The sequence below is a fragment of the Strix uralensis genome, chromosome 5, assembly GCF_047716275.1.
Source record: "Strix uralensis isolate ZFMK-TIS-50842 chromosome 5, bStrUra1, whole genome shotgun sequence".
NCBI lineage: Eukaryota > Metazoa > Chordata > Aves > Strigiformes > Strigidae > Strix > Strix uralensis.
Window position 1 is genome coordinate 17,862,231 of NC_133976.1, and position 16,432 is coordinate 17,878,662.

At 35.0% G+C, this 16,432-nt stretch overlaps 1 protein-coding gene across 4 annotated transcripts in view; it reads left to right on the forward strand.

The window, feature by feature from the left end:
- Positions 1-16,432, forward strand: part of TBC1D22A (TBC1 domain family member 22A) — a 199,412-nt gene that overhangs the window by 39,629 nt on the left and 143,351 nt on the right. For all 4 annotated transcript variants that reach the window (XM_074870048.1, XM_074870049.1, XM_074870050.1 and 1 more), the window contains exon 8: positions 7,351-7,465. In XM_074870048.1, coding sequence (XP_074726149.1) covers positions 7,351-7,465 — 115 coding nt within the window. The remainder of the gene's footprint in view (positions 1-7,350; positions 7,466-16,432) is intronic.

A 16,432-nucleotide genomic window follows, 5' to 3' on the forward strand; every position in this document is an offset into this window, starting at 1 on the left:
TTGACAACACTTGCTGGTTTGACTTGAGAACTAGCTATTAAAGTCCAATAAGTTAGAATTTATAAGTATAGGCTAAGAGCAACAGTGTAAACATGAGTAGTAAAAGGAAATTAATTGTTAATCACCTGCATTGAATCTGTCAGGCTTTTCTTCAGTCTTGTGGCTCTGAGGGGTTTTTTTCCTTTTTTGCTTTTTATATATCTTGTTAATAACGTGTGTTTGAAGTAGTCCAGAGCATAGTTCCCATGGTTCTATGTATTTGTCAAAAGCATTCAAGGTCTGGAAGTTTTTATCATGGTCTTACACTTGGAAAATCCTCTTTTTGTGGATTCGTAGCATGAATTGTTTGTGTTCCTTATTTGGTTTTGTTTCTTTGTAAGTCTTATATGTTGAGTACACTATTGAAATTATTTTACTACTGTAGTAAATATACACCAATTAATGATAAATATGTTAATCTAATTGGTCTATATTGTTAGGTAATTGAATGCCATGGGGACTTTTCTTTGTAAAGTATATAGGTCATAAATAGTATAGATGGCGTGAATTATCCTCTTTCAATTATTTATTTTAATCCTTTAATTTCTTCTCATTTCTAAAGGTTCTAGTTAGATCTTCAAAGGTTCTGTTAGTATCCACAGAGAACATCTTCTGATAGTTCATTAGATGGTACGAGAAGTGAAATGCAGAACTAGCTTTCATTTGTTTTTCTGCTCTTGTAGTTATTTGTTTAATGGAAGTGCTTCTCCACATATGTTGTAGAAATCAGTTTGAAGAAATAGCCTATTACAATTTTTTGAAATAGAATGGTATAAAAATGCTGCTTTCCATCTGCTTTCTACACAGTGATGTTTTACCTGGGCTTTCTAGGGATGAATCAAAGACTAAAGCAGGGAAACAATACCAGAAGAAATACACTATTAAAGAAATGAGTAAGATCAGTGTCAGTATTGTAGCTAGAAATGAGTCAATAAATGAAATTGGAGGTGAATATTATTTCATGCATTACAAGGAAGCAAGCTTTTCTTAAGGTTTCAGTAAAGATCCGTGTCTCAAGTGAATATGACTGTGGTCCAGATATACAATGATTGTGTTTTTGTAGTTCTTAGTTTGGGTCGAAAAACCCCAAAATTGATGATGTTTTTTTCACCCTGTGTTTTAATGAAGGAGAAATTAGAAACTGTTTAAGTTGTCTGGTGTAAGAATCTGTGTATAATCTTGTTTTTAAAGGAAGATTGCAAAGTACAAAACACTTCTTCAAGAATGATTGATAGACAGTGTAGTAATTTTTAAATTAGCTGAACAATTGTAAAACCAACTTTAAAATAGAAATTCCAGGTAAGTATCCTTTGTAGAATATATTTAATGGCTTTTAACCAAATTATTTAGATGAGAAGTCAAGTAGCTTAATAAAAATGATGTTAAGAGAAACAAAATATTCTCATTGGGGAGTAGTTTGAAGTAAAGTGTTATTTAGTAAAGTGATAAGATAGAAATAGCAACCTGTAGGATCTTGGACTAGTTTTTTGTTTATTTGATTATGCATGAGACAAGATATATTTATATGACTGCTCTTGAGATGGTTAATACATTTCTTTAGACTAGATGCAAACTTGATAATAGTTTGTAAGAACACAACTTTTTATTTATCATGGATATTTGCCTTTTCCATAATGCAGTTAGAAATACTAGAGTAAACTTGTATTGATAATTCAAGAAGATATATGGTCAAGGTTTTCCAGCATTTGAAATGTGTATTTTTGTTAAATATTTAGTGTGTTGGCGAGAGCATCCTATAATAAGACATTGAAAGGAATCAGAGTTACAGGATAGTTAACAATCCCTTTTTGGTTGAATGATTAACTTAAAGCTAAAGAGTTTATTTGGTAATTTGGAGAGTATATTAATGTGAAAAAGATATTAGTGCAGTACTTTTTATAAGCAGTCACAGTTGAAAGGAGATCTTTCTTTTTTAATAGCTGAGTTATAAATAGTCTGAAAATAGGTTGGCTTAATGAAAATGCTGACAGTCAACTTCAGAACTAGTAGATGCTCCCAGAATAAAATACTTCACGTATTATTGCTTGGGAGTAATTAAAATAAAAAGGAAACACCATGTCTAGATAACTTCTTGCTAAATAAAATCCTGTATGTCAATAGAACTTCAGTAGCAAAGATTATTCGGTGAAGTTTGAGTCTGGAATGTAATTTCAGTTAATTTTGTGGGATCATTAAACACGTGAAATTATTTAGGTCTTTTTAGCTTTTAAATGTCTTTTGGCAGATAACATTGCTCAGGTAGCATATTCATTTAGTGTGATTTACTGAGATCTCATTTACAAATATTTTTTCATAAAATTACCATTGTTTACATTTCTAGTTATTTGTTAAACTTGTCCAAAGGTATGTTTTTGTAATGCTTTATTGGATATGTGCATCTTAAGCACTGCCTTAAAATAAACGTATTTTAAATCCACACTTTTTAAAAACTGATTGCTCTTCAAGTGACATAGAATTAATATTGTTGGAAGGTAATTCAATTTCACGTATACAGCTCCTTAAATTAATTTAGTCTCTTGAATACAGCCCAATATCCCTGCTTGCTGATCATACTTACATTTCTTTAGTTTGAATGTTTAGTAAATTGAGACATGTAACAAGTATAATTAAACCACACAAAGTAGATGGACACTTCTTGACAATGTGATCGAGGCATTGTACAACTAGAGCACCACTGCTTTCTTGTTTAAAAAAAACCAAACACAACAAACAACACCCCACCACCACCCCCCAACCCCTGTCCATACCCTATGGCATCCACTTTTTCTACTCCAACACCTTTTTTCTTCCCTAGTGAGTAGTAAAGAAATGGATGGAAAAATGATAGAAACCTTGGAGGAGTGGGATGTGACAGCTGATTAACACAAAGGTGTAGTTAAACAAAGGTGTAGTTCAATAATATTTGATTAGTTGAGAGTGAGTGGTCTTCAGGTACAGAAGAATAAGAATGTGAAAAGCGTGGGTAGCAGAAGTCAGTGGGATAAGGGGAAATTTAGGAAATATCTGAGTTACAGAGAAGTGATAGAGATCTGATTTAATTTTTACTGATCCATCAGTATCCTGAACTTTACAGACTCGCAGGATCTTCATGTGTTAGATGTTTTTAGAGTTCCACTGATCTCCTGAGTAGATGTGTGGACTACTGGAAGGGTGAGATTGTATATGTTTTTGCCTTTGCTCTCTGTCTGATCTAAGAGAACAAAGCCCAAGTTGCTTGATGTCATCTTAAAAAGACTAGGGCAAATGATGCTGGAAGGGTCATAACATCCAACTTCTCCATTGTTTCTTCCTTTCCCTTTCTGTTTTTTTGGAGCCCTACCTTAGCACAGCCTGGTCCCTTATCCTCACAGGGGATCCCTTCCTACTCCCAAGAGCTCAATGCAGACAGGAGCCTTGCATTGTTCCCAGAGCTGACTCCCTTCTAGGGAGTGGGAAGATGTTGCTGGTCTCAGGTGAGCAATGGTCACTTCCCCTTTTTGAAGGCGAGATGGCAAGAGCTATAAAGAAGAGAAGGGAATTAGAGTGTGGGTCAAAGACAGGTTTTAAAGGGTGGCATTGTGTGCAAGACTGTTATTGTGCATATGATGTTTTTTGTACATATTAATTTTTTCATGATGCAGAGATTTAGAATAATGATACCATCACTGGGACTAATGTCACTTAAAATGAGGTGAAGACACTGTAGATGACAAAGCTGGAGAAAAATGCAAGTGAAAAGCTCACAATGTCTTCTGACTTCAATTTCCAAACGTTACTATTCCAAGATTTTTGTTCTTTTTGGTGTTATCTGAGTCTCTGTTCCCCAAGAGCTTTTCATTACAGTTCATAAAGCTGTTTTAATTTGTTATCTGAACTTGGAAATCGGTTTATGTAATGTTTCAGTTTAGAAAAATGTGGTTTGAGTCTGCTGTGTGGAAATAACTCATTATTATATGTTCCTTTTTTAAAAGTGTTTATTTTTTATGGGAGTTATGTGGATTGTGGGTGGGGGGAAGGTAATGTTGAAGTGAGAACTTAAAAGACTGAGAATAAATAAATAGTGGCTCTCAAAGAGGAGGAGAGAGATGTTGGAGGTCTTGCCCCATATAGTTCAGTCAAGTTTATTTTAAAGGCTAGTGACTGTAAGTTTAGGTTTAATAAAGTTGATTAGTTGATGTGGAGTAGTCTGTAATTTATTATTAATCTCTGTTTTCTCTTTTACTGAGTTTTGTTGAAATGGACAGTACGTGTCTGTGTATTTCCCCTCTATGCTTGCACAGTATGGGAGAAGTCATTTCAATGAAACAACACAATTTAAAAATAGTTTATAAATTTGTCCCTACACTGCCCTGCCCGCCTTCCCCCCCCCCCCCCCCCCCCCGGCTTAGAAAACAAAAAGCAAATTCTTGAAAGCTTTTGTGATTAGAGCTTTGGGGGTTTTTGAGTTCCTCTGAGGTGGCAAAACCCATAAGAAATTCAAAATTTTCATTTAAGCTAATGGATTCTTCTTTTTGTGTATATGAATATAGTTCTTACTGTTATCATGAATAAAAGTTAAATTCAAAAGAATAATTGATTGGTAATGACATCTCATGAGATGTAGTGGTTCATAGTAGAAAAGTAATTCCAGTTTCTGTTGCTGGTTTAGAAATCAAGAAGGAAACCTTTTGGGAAAGTGGCCTTTTTAATGAGTCCTATTTGAACAGAGTGATGAATGCTGTATAGAAACTTAAATCAGTCTACCTTTCAGGTTTTCAGTGCTTACTTTTTTTCAATTCAGAACAGTAACTGAAAGTTTATGAAAATGGGTAGGAAATTGAAAACACTATTTCAGTGTGTATTTGTTGAATTTCTGATTAGATGCATTTAGGGATATTAAAGCTGATATGTCAATCACCGAGTGATCCTTCCTGCTCAATATTATTAAAAAAAACCCCAAACCCAAACAAAAAAAACCCATATGTGCCCCCCCCCCCCCCCCTTAGTTTTCATATCTGGATTTTTAAAATGCTTTGAAATCCATAGGCATCTCAATTTGCAGTGCAAACTATGTATATTATCAGGTTCTGAGGAAAGGAAAGGTTGGTGGTACAAATTTGTGGTTGTGTGACTTGAGACATACCTTCATGAAAAGCACTATTTTTATAGTTTGTACAACGGGTATTTTGATAGCTGTTAGTTACTGAACTACTGATTTTTGGTTTTGTTTTTGTTTCTCATGGTGCATATTCTGTAACCCCATCACACCAGGAGTTTTTTGTTTAGCTTAGTGTATAACACCATTCTACATTCTGCAATTGCTACTTAAATAGGTTTTTCTAGTCACCTCTGATACGTGTTTTCAAGAAAGTTATTTGTATTTGCGGTGTGTTAAACATGCCCTTTATTTGAAGTGAAACACAGAATGATAACGCTGATAATACTGAAAAACTCACGTTACTGAAACTAGAAATGGCTGACAGAAGCAGGAAGGATGGCTGTGAGCTAATTAACTTACATAAATTTGCAGTTTGTCAATAATAGTAAAAATACGACATAAACAACTGTAGTTTTATAAAGATAAATGTAAAACCAAGCTATAAATGGCAGAACTTAAGGTCTGTATACAGTTGTTGATAGGCAGTGAAACCCCACTGGCTGTTGCTTGATGGGCAGAGGTTGGTATTTTTTCAGTTTAATATGCACAGGATATTAAAAAACATGAGGTGACAGGACTAGCACGAAGAAGAATTTATAACTACAGGATTTTATGTAGAATTTGTTATGAATACCTCCATTTCTGTCTAATCTTTGCCCCAAACTGAAATCACCCTGAGCAAAAACTGAATCTTAATTGCAGCTGTTACGGATCAGACATGAGATGCTTGTGTCGCAGTGCCCACCAAAGGTTTTCATACTTATTGTTGGCAGTCTCCCTTGTTCTGTGGATGTTCAGAATGCCAGGGAAATGCAAAACCCGGAGATTAAGGAAAGTTGTTTCTCAAATGAAAGCCTGTGGGAGAAATGTAGATGTTGATATTTGGGACTTGTTTTCAAAGCAAAAGGTACAAATGTGTTTCAGCTTCAGTTAAAACGGAATTAGAATAGTCAACTTCTTAATCTAAGAAGAACTTGAAGTGAGATTGAATAGAAATAATACAACCTTCATAAACTAAATTTTCTCTCCCTATTACCTCCTTTCAGGGCAGGTTTTTTACAGACTTTTTTGAAGCTGGAGCATTCATTAACCTCTGAGGTTGCAGCAAGCTATGCAATTTCCTTTGGGGTCCTTTCAAAGTCTCTCATTTTTTTTATTAGTGTTGAGGCCTTATTTTAAGAGCGACATAGTCCTTTGGTTTGAGGTCTCCTTTCTCTGCTCCACTTACCTGACTCTACATTCTGGCTTCTTGGGAAGACCTTTCAGGGAAAGAGGAAATGTTCTTTTGCTTCAGAAGATTATACCTGCTTGAGTACCTGTAATTAGGGCAAAGTATGTAGCCACTTTGCTACTTATTTGCAGCATTTTAAAGACATGTAGCACATGCAGAAGCAAGTAATTGAGAGGAAGTACAGCTTGTCACAGACCTAAATTGTGTCAGAGATAAGTTCTGAGATTTCCCTGCTCCATACTCTTCTCATGCTGTCCTTCCTATGACCAGATATGTTGTGTGGCCTTAGGAGCTTTTGCAGTTCCTACGTAAGGTACAGTTTACAGAGCTGAGAGTGTGAAGTTATGTGATATGGCAGGCAGTTGCCTTGTGCTTACATTTCCTGATTTTTTTATTTTTCAGATCTTTTATTAACCAATAGACATGTTTCTGATGTCTAAAACCCTATGCTGCAGTATTAGGCGAGCTTAACTATCACAGAATCTCTTTTTATGGGCATGTTATTAAGAAATCTAAGCTATATGAAGTACTTTTTTCTGTTATTTAGGAATAAATAGAATATTGATAAAATACTGATTTCAGAGAGGTGAAGAATCATGATGATTTAATATTTCTTCTGTCTCTTGAGGAAAGAGGAATTTTATTGGAAAAACTCCAGTGAATAAATGCTCCTTTGTTGTAACTACTGTATCTGAATTATATACTAGGTTGGTTTTAACATGTGCTAATACCCTCAGAATGCTTCCTTTTGAAGAACTGAGAAGCTTACTTAGCACTGGAAGTTAATTATGAATACCAGTGTCCACTTATGCTTTTGTATGCATGCTTTTACACTAGTAACTGTATGATATTAAATTTGTCCTTGTATAATTTTCAAGTGCCTTGTTTAAAATGTGCTCATCACTTGATAAATTATCTCATAGGTTCTTTAACTCTTTTTCAGATCTTTGAAAGAATTTTGTTTATCTGGGCAATTCGTCATCCAGCCAGTGGATATGTTCAGGGCATAAATGATCTCGTTACTCCTTTTTTTGTAGTCTTCGTTTGTGAATATATAGGTAAGATTTGTCTTAATACGGAATTATGAATTGGTACTAGTTTTGGAACAGCATCTTCATTTTAATCTGAATAATGATTTGGGTGAGCTAATCAAAGCATAATTTGATACATTAATTACAAGAATTCATGATAAAATTCTAAATCTGTATAGTTACCTTTAAATATATACTGAGAACCAATGAGAGTTTATTTAAGTAGTCAGTGGAGTTCAGGAATCTCTCAGTTTTTTATTTCACTACTGCCCCCCCCCCCCCCCCCCCCCCCCCCCCAAAAAAAAAAAAAAAAATCAACCAAACCTCTGTAGAAGTTGCAGACAGCGTTATCTGGAAGCAGGGGAAAGAAACACAATCTAAGGTTTGCCTTGATCTTGATTTCTAGTTAAGAAGTGTTCAGCACTCCTGATGCTTCTTTCTTCATAGGTGGTTTTATTCTCTGTTTCTCTCTCTCTTCTAATTCAGATTTTTTTGTGAGAACTTCTAAATTGTACATACAAAATGAGCAGGTGTTTAAAAAAAAAAAAGACCCAAAACAACAAACAAACCCAGACAACAATGGAAAAACCCCCATGAAACAAGGAAAGCTTTTAAATGAATGGCAGGGAGATTAACATAGAGGGAACCTACTAAACTGGATATAGGACTGAAGGAATGGCAACCTGGAATTAGGGTCTGAAAGTTAAGGCACCACCAATCAAATTTCTCTAGTTAAGAACTCTACTCTGCTGTGACTTACAACACTAGTAGCGATAGTAGTGTAAACAGCTGTATTTCTGTTGGGTTTGTGGCCTTATATGTGAGTATACTTTTTGAAAACTTTTTTATTTGGCTAACTCTGATATTGATTAAATGCTCATCTGTTACTAGAACATTATTCTGATCTTAAATTTATAGATTAGTATTTAAGTCTTTATAGACAAGAGTATGGCTAACCATTACTGATAATTCATTACTAATTTGGCTATAACTATGGATATAAAAGATAAGGTTAAACAGTAAAAGTGACAATGTAAATCTGGCTTGAATTAAAACTGTTTTCCTTGTAGTTCTATTTGTTGTACACATATGCAATGAAAGTACATGTGTATATATGTAAACTTCAGCAATGTATTGTCTGGCTACTTCAGTGAGGCTGTGTATAGTGGATTCTTCCTACCTTCTCTATGCAAGATATCCATTGGTGTCTTAATCCAGATTGATTAGATTTAATGAAGGACAGACTATCCTTGAGTGGATGATAGAGTATCCATTTACTCATTTGCATGGCAACACCTCTGTTGCTTTGCTCATTTCTCGTTTCATAGAGGGATATTTCATTGCTAAGTAACTAATGAGAACTACTGCTGCCTTCTCCCTAATCATCTCTTAATTAGGGTAGAGGCCTACTCCTGAGAGTACTTGCAGTTTCTGCCTTTTACTCCCTCATTTGACAGATAATGAAAATGTTCTTAATGATCCTAGAACAGTAGGGTCTTTAGTAGACTTTAGGGTTGTTAATTGAATGAAGAAGTTCAAATGAGATGTGATTAGAGAATTGATATTCCATGTTAAATAGACCATTTAATTAATATGGTAAATAAGTTTGTCTTTACCACTAACTTATATTTGGTGACCCTGGTGATTGTTAACCTATTTGCCAGTTTGTCAGTATTTTCGTATTGGAGAGCATAGCCGTTCCAGTCAGTGTCCAGTGAAGAAAGGCAAAACTCAAAAAACTAACAACTGTAAAAGATATTTTGCCACTGAAAATGTATGAAACTCAGAAAACTGTATTCTGAAAGCTCATTTAAAAGCTAATATCAATATAGTAAGAAAAATGTCAAAATGAAGGTATTTTCTTTAATATAGTAGTGGTCCTGGCTAAGTGCTAAGAGCAGTTATTTCTCCTGGTGGCATATAAAAACTTTCTGAGATTTGTCTTTAAATAACTTTTTGATTTAAGTCTTTCTAATATATTCAAGTTACACTGAGTGATGCATTCAAGTCAGAATGAGTAAGAATGTACGTTTTACTTGAACTGGAGACGGAGACATTAAATTTATGAAGTACCTAAAAAAATCCTGGGATCTGTAATAAAATTATAGAAGGTTTCAAAACTCAATCTGTGAATTGTGCTTAAGTAATTTAGATAGAAGTAAATGCAGAATTGCAGGTTTCCTAGCAAAAATGTTTAAGCTATTAGCGTATTTAATATTTACTCCAGTAATATTCTTTATTTCTCTTATATTTTTACTCTAGATCTGATTTCTTGCTCTGATTTTAAGTGAATATTCATTTGTATCTTAAATTGCTTCATTTATTGCTTTATTTTAACTGATTTTTGTATTTTTCTCAATGTAACTGAAACCTTGTATTGCATTTTTGAGTCACTTGGGTCCTGATTCATGCCACATTTTATTTTAGCTCTTTCTAGAATTAAGAAAGAGGTTTTACAGGATTATTACAGATTAATAATAAATTATTATTAAAAATGCCAGTAATAATAAATCTGTGCTGATTAGATCATCTGATGGTATGTCCTAATAATGTTTACACACAGTTGCAGTTTTGTCAAATATTTTGGTGGGAGGAAAGCCATGTTTATTTTAGCTTTATGACAACTAAGAGTGCCCTTAATCCTTAATTTTGCATAACAAGTGTATGATGCATTGATTCTAGTGATGGGAGTCTTTCTGTTCTGCTGAACACATACAGAAACCATTTGGAAAAGTGTTTTTAAAGAACTTTTGAAGTTACAAATGACATGTATGGAAGTGATAATTTACTTGTCTAGTAAAATATTTTTCATTCAAATCTGAACCAAAAAGTAGGTTTGTGGATCTTTTTATAAGGACTGAAGTCATAGATGTTTTGATGGTTTAGTATGGATTGAGGTACCTAATTTCAGAACATAGGTTCACACATTTAGAATAGATTGACTGAATTTAGAAATTGAAAATGTTAAATGCTGAGAGCATTCTTTTAACCTTTTCAGCAGTGTAAGTATGATGAAAGTGTAATTTGGTAATGTCTCATTAGTACCCCACTCAGCAATAGAAGCAGAATACTGTAACATTTTCAGCAAGATAAAACTTTGTTGTCAAACCAAGCCAGGAGAGGCACAACCTCAATTAAAGAAAATTTCAGAGGGGGTAGATACCGGCCCCTGATGGAATGCAGTAGTTTCAGATTAAAATTTCTGTCTAAATTAGGAGACAGAGGAATTGAAAACTTAGGTTTCTCATACAAGGTGATTGTGTGTTGTCAATCTCAACATTTTTTTCCCTGAAAAATGTTAGAGATCTCTAAGATTATTCTGTCATAACAGCTTTTTTGGAATTTCAAACGCTAGTGGTATGGGAAAACTATTTTGTGCTTACTTCTAACCTCCTACATGACATAGCAGTGGTATAACACATGTTGTCAGAACAAATAGTAATTACCATCAGGGCAGTTTTCCTGAAAGCTCTGTGTCTTGCTAGTGTATTAGTTTGTGTCAAAATGAATCTCATCCACGTGGATGCAATTCCAGAGGCATTTTTGTTAGTAAGATATACCATGTGACTGCTCACTGTTTGCTGACTTAATGTGGACAAGGAAATATTGCAAGTCCTATTTCAAGTTGCCACACACGTTGCTCTCCTTGTAGACCTTCCTGTTGCTCTGAGTTGCTGTTGGTATACAATGTTTTCAAGTATTAAGTTGTGCTGCACAGTTGCTTGTGTCTTCTTGCTCATGGAGTCAGCTATGCTTCGCTACATCTGAGGTTTCAGTACTACATCTGCATTTCAGTAATTCACTGGGCCTTGTGTGTAGAACCACGGAGAGGACCTGGATTTGTTCACCATTGAGAGAGATGAAAGCTCAAGAGAAACACCATTCATAATAAAGATGCATGTCAGGCCATTTGCTGAGTGGAATGGCTGTGTGAAATCACTTTGAGATCCCTAGCAGTGTTGGATCAAGAGAAAATTAGGAGTTAGTAGGAAGTCAAGGGCAGAAAATGAACACTATCGTAGCACTTCATCATTTTATGTCAGGTAAAGAATGTCAAGAAAAATGAGGCTGCTGAAGACTGGAATGGCGATTGAGATATTGTCTGCAATCTTCTTGTAATAGAGGACCTTGAGACAATTTGAGGATGTTTACAAGAACTCATGAACGGAAAACTTTGGAAAGAGGTGTCTTACCATTGTAAGTATTTTACTTGTAATCTTAAATCCTTTTGTAGAAGACATTAAATGCAAATTCTGTTACCTAGTGTTTTTTAAATTGATACTGCCATGACTGTGGAATAATTAACCCAGGCCCAAATCTTAATGGGACTGGGATGGGATTTAGTCCCAGACCAGTGTTACTATGAGAACATAAAGGTTTTTTGCTTCTGGAAAAGCCATCATCTACCTCTAGCTCCCTTGCTTAGCTTTCTTTCCATTCCCTCTCATGTGTCACAGGAAGTCTTCCTGTCCTTAAAATGAGATTTCATACTGCTTATTGTCTTCTTTCCTTCCTTCTCAGGATATCTGCTGTGAATTATTAAATTTAAAACTATTAATTTTGGTTTTCCCATAGTTTGGATAGTTGAATGCTGTATCTAAGTTTGTTATTTTCATAGTATGATTGGAGTAATGTCTCAGAGCATTGTATTGTGGCTGTATCTGAGGTAATTCCTCAGTGTTTATTTGTAAAATATGACAGTGTTGTCAATTTAGCAGAGACTTTTTTTAGGAGAGTTGTAATTTTTATGCAATAAGTAAATTTAGTTAAAATGTACATAAAACTGAATTTCTGAATGATGAAGCAATAAGCCAGAGAGCAAAGAGTGTTAATCCACTGACTCAAGAGAGCTGTTAGAAGATTTTCTCATATTTACAGGGTTAGAAGGTAAAATTTTGTTTAGCATGCATTATTTCCATTACAAGACCAACCTGAAACCTTGATTGCTGCAGTATATAAATTAATCTGCAATAATTAATCCTGCTATCTAAACACCTAGATCTTTCTTACTCAGTTCCACCAATTCACTAGTCTGTGGAGAATTATGAATTGGGCTCGTGCATTGGGGTTTTGAGGAGATAAAGTAGAAAAGATGTAAAATTGTAGTTATTCTATTTAGAAGAGACTGAGTGAAACCGAGGAGCTATAACTGGATTAACTGGATTTTCTCTCTCCCAGGCCCTTCAAGTGGTTGGAGACTGACAGAATCATCATTGCTGTCTTCTGATTTACCAGGAAAACAATACTGGAAAATCTCCCAGGACAGAGTGCTCAGGAATATGAGGTATTTCTTCAGTTTGAGAGATGAAAATATTTTTATTTGCAATTGTTGTATGCCCTTGAACTTTTCTGATAATTTTGGCATTACACTTTGTAACAAACTTCTGTTTTAATGCTTTGCTTTGTTTAAATAAATACATGTTTTTGAACAATACTGTATTAAAATGTTTTTATTTACACAGAATCACAGAATCATCTAGGTTGGAAAGGACTTTGAAGATCATCTAGTCCAACTGTTAACCTAGCATTGGCAGTTTCCAACTACACCATATCCCTAAGCGCTATGTCAACCTGCCTCTTAAACACCTCCAGGGATGGGGACTCCACCATCTCCCTGGGCAGCCCATTCCAACGGCTAACTACCCATTCTGTAAAGAAATGCTTCCTAATATCCAGTCTAAACCTTCCCTGGCACAACTTGAGGCCATTCCCTCTTGGCTTATCACTCATTACTTGGTTAAAGAGACTCATCCCCAGCTCTCTGCAACCTCCTTTCAGGTAGTTGTAGAGGGCAATGAGGTCTCCCCTCAGCCTCCTCTTCTCCAAACTAAACCACTCCAGTTCCCTCAGCCGCTCCTCATACAACATTTGTTTAAATTACACATTTGTTTAAAATGACTTACGAAACTTTTACAAATTAAATTTGCAGAAAAGCACTAACGTGAAGCATAAATGATATCTTAACATTTTCTTGCAAGTTGTAAAAGTATTAAGAAGATATTCCCTCATTTTTTTAAAACCATTGTAATACTTGAATGAAAAACTATTAAAAATAATTTAAATCACTCTTCTGTCATATGAGAATTCAATGCCACAAGTTCCATTTGATCACTTTAAATTTTCTCTCCGTAATGCAGATTACCAGTAGTGTAGTTTCTATGTACAAAAGTATATTTCAGTGCTGCTTCTTAGTATTTTCCATGGCTTTTTGCAGTAATATTCATGACATCAGTGAAGTTGACTGAAGTTCTCATAAACATAAACAATATTCTTTGAAATATTATTTGAAAATGGAATGAAATATTGTGGTCTGTGTGATTTGGGTGGGCAAGAAATGAAGACAGCTTACAGAAAACTTTTGAATTAAAGTCTTGAAAGTACTGAAAACCCAATTCCATCTTCTACGTAAGTCCAGAAAGCATCATATGCGTTCCTCTATAAAAGATATGCAACATACATGAGCTGCTTAGTGATCTGAAACTTTTGACTTACCTGTCAATTCTTCGAAGCACTCTTTGCTTTCACAAATTATGAAATGCAGTATATGCACACATACATGTACATAACTATGACATGACACAGAAATTGTTCAGCATTATCTTAGCTTGCTTTGAGATAACTTCTATTCACTTTTTGAATTTCTAGGAATATGCTCCCCCACTCACGCCCTGTTGATGTGTTAATCTGTTGTCCAGTGAAAGTATTTAGAAAGTGGTGCAGAGTAGCTGAGGAAAGGGAGGACTCTGGGTAAGATAAACAGCATTTGCATTTGGTTTTAGATACTGGTGGTTCCTGCTTTTCACCATGGAAAAGGTGAAGAAGGTCCACAAGTAGGCAGAGACGTGTGTTCTGCCTGTGCACAGCGCTGAGGACTTGGTACTTCTGTGCTGTGTGGCTGCACTGATTTTGAATGCAGTGGGGAAGCAGATAGAAATGATAGGTGCTGAAAGAGAGAGTCCTAACAGGATGTTTCCTAACTCATTAAATAGACTTTGTGGAGCTAAATTGTGTTGTATCCTGTTTGTTTCTTATGATTTGGCTTGTTCTACTTTATTTAGGAGCTTCCTGAGACCCTTTTATAGGTCTCATTTCCTCCTTGCATCTTCTGTTTTATACCACCTAGCAGATTCCTCAGTTGGAATTCAACCATTCTTTTTGTGGAGAAAGTACTAATTGCCCCATTTTTAAGTCACTGCAATTTTAGACTCTGATGTTTGTAATCCTGTTATAATTGATCTTTGTGAGGAAGCAGTAGTGTGTTCTGAGAATTTGTAATCACTTAAAGATACGTACGTATCCTTCTGTAATTCAGAAGGTTATGGGTTTTTTCCTGTTCATTTAAATATTTTTGGGTTGTAGTGAAAAAAACCCAAATCTCCTTCAGGTAAATTATATCGCATCAAAGGAGATAAAAATATAGACCTAAATTTTAGTGCTTTAAAAAAATGTTAGCACTCTTTTGAAGCACTTGGCTAGATTATATTTTTAAAGGGTTCATTTGTTTTTATGTATGTCTCACTTAAGAAAAATGAATCATTCACAATATCTGAGCAATTTTCTTTATTAATATATAATGTAGTTTTTCCATGCCTAATTGGGCAAAGAATGTACTATTTTACATCCTTCTATTCACTTTAATCAAGGAGGAGAATCCATGTGAAAATAACTAGCAGTGAATTGTCTGAATTGTTTGTCAGCTAGCAGTGCTTGCCATAAGGTACTGCTGTGTCTAGGGCTGGTTAATAAAATAGTGTATTTGGAGGCATTTCAAACTGTAAGGAAAATTTGGATAGTATTAAGAGAACATCTTATTCTTAGTTTATGAAGGGTTAGGGAATAAGAGAGAATGAAGGAGGGCAAATATGTCTGCAGGACTTGAGGAATTGAGAGAATTGATTAATAGGGGACCAGTGAACTATAAATTGCCTTTAATCTTTTGTTCCTTTTGGTTTTGTGTTTGGATATTTATTTTAATTATTTACCTGGACAAATTCATCTTTATCTTTCAGCATGACTTGTTGGAATATTAATTTTTTAGTTGCAGTTTGACTGATCTTGTAGTGAACACTTAGTTCTGGCTTAGAGTTATCATAATGTTTTCAGTTAAGGATTATTTTTTCATGTAGTTAAAATAGTAAAAGCCCTAATGAATGTAGTTGAGCCCAGGTGTGCACTTTGTGTGTGGCTCACTAGTGTTAGAGTTTATTCCCTACTGTTTTTCTGGAGTTGCTTAACCTACTGCAAGTCAGTGGTGGCATTTAGCATCAAATATATGAGTGAAATCTGTTTGCATAAGCTCTCTCCTGCTTTGGTCAAAATGAGGTGATTTACATATTTAATTAGTGGAGTACCAACCCAATTAGTGCTACTGGCATTTCTTGGAGTATAGTAACATTGAGAATGTATTAATAATGAGCAGCTGAGCACACAACTACAAGTAACTGTTTGGTGTAGTTGGGTGATAGTATATTGCCTTGTATATTTTACTTTTTAATATATTTGATTCCTAGGAAGGGCTTGGAACTGTGTGAATTAGATTCTTATGTGCTGTAGAATTCATCTTTCAGATCCCATTTGCTGTTTCAAGAGGTCGATGTACCCTGCCTGTTCTAGCTTTATTTCATTGCTCCTTAAACTTCACAGTGGAACTGCATATTTGAGTATTTCCAAATCAGGTTTAGTTGGACAGAAAAGGGTTGCCATGTGCTTAGATCACCCAGCTAAATCAGGGCTTGCTGCTGTTAAGATGGGTAGCTTTGCTTTCTCTTTTCCAACCCCAAACATGCATTTCTGTCTTTTCTCTTTGTTGAACATTGGCTTTTCTCTGGCACAGTGGATCAGTTCAGTTAAACTGGCAGGAAAATAGCCCTGTAATGAAATGAATAATTTAGCTTTCTGTTCTCATCTTGAGGATCAGAGATGAAGATCAGTGCTGATGTGGGGATAGGAGCATGTTAGGGAAGAAGGGAGAAGCCAGATCTCTGTTTAATGACA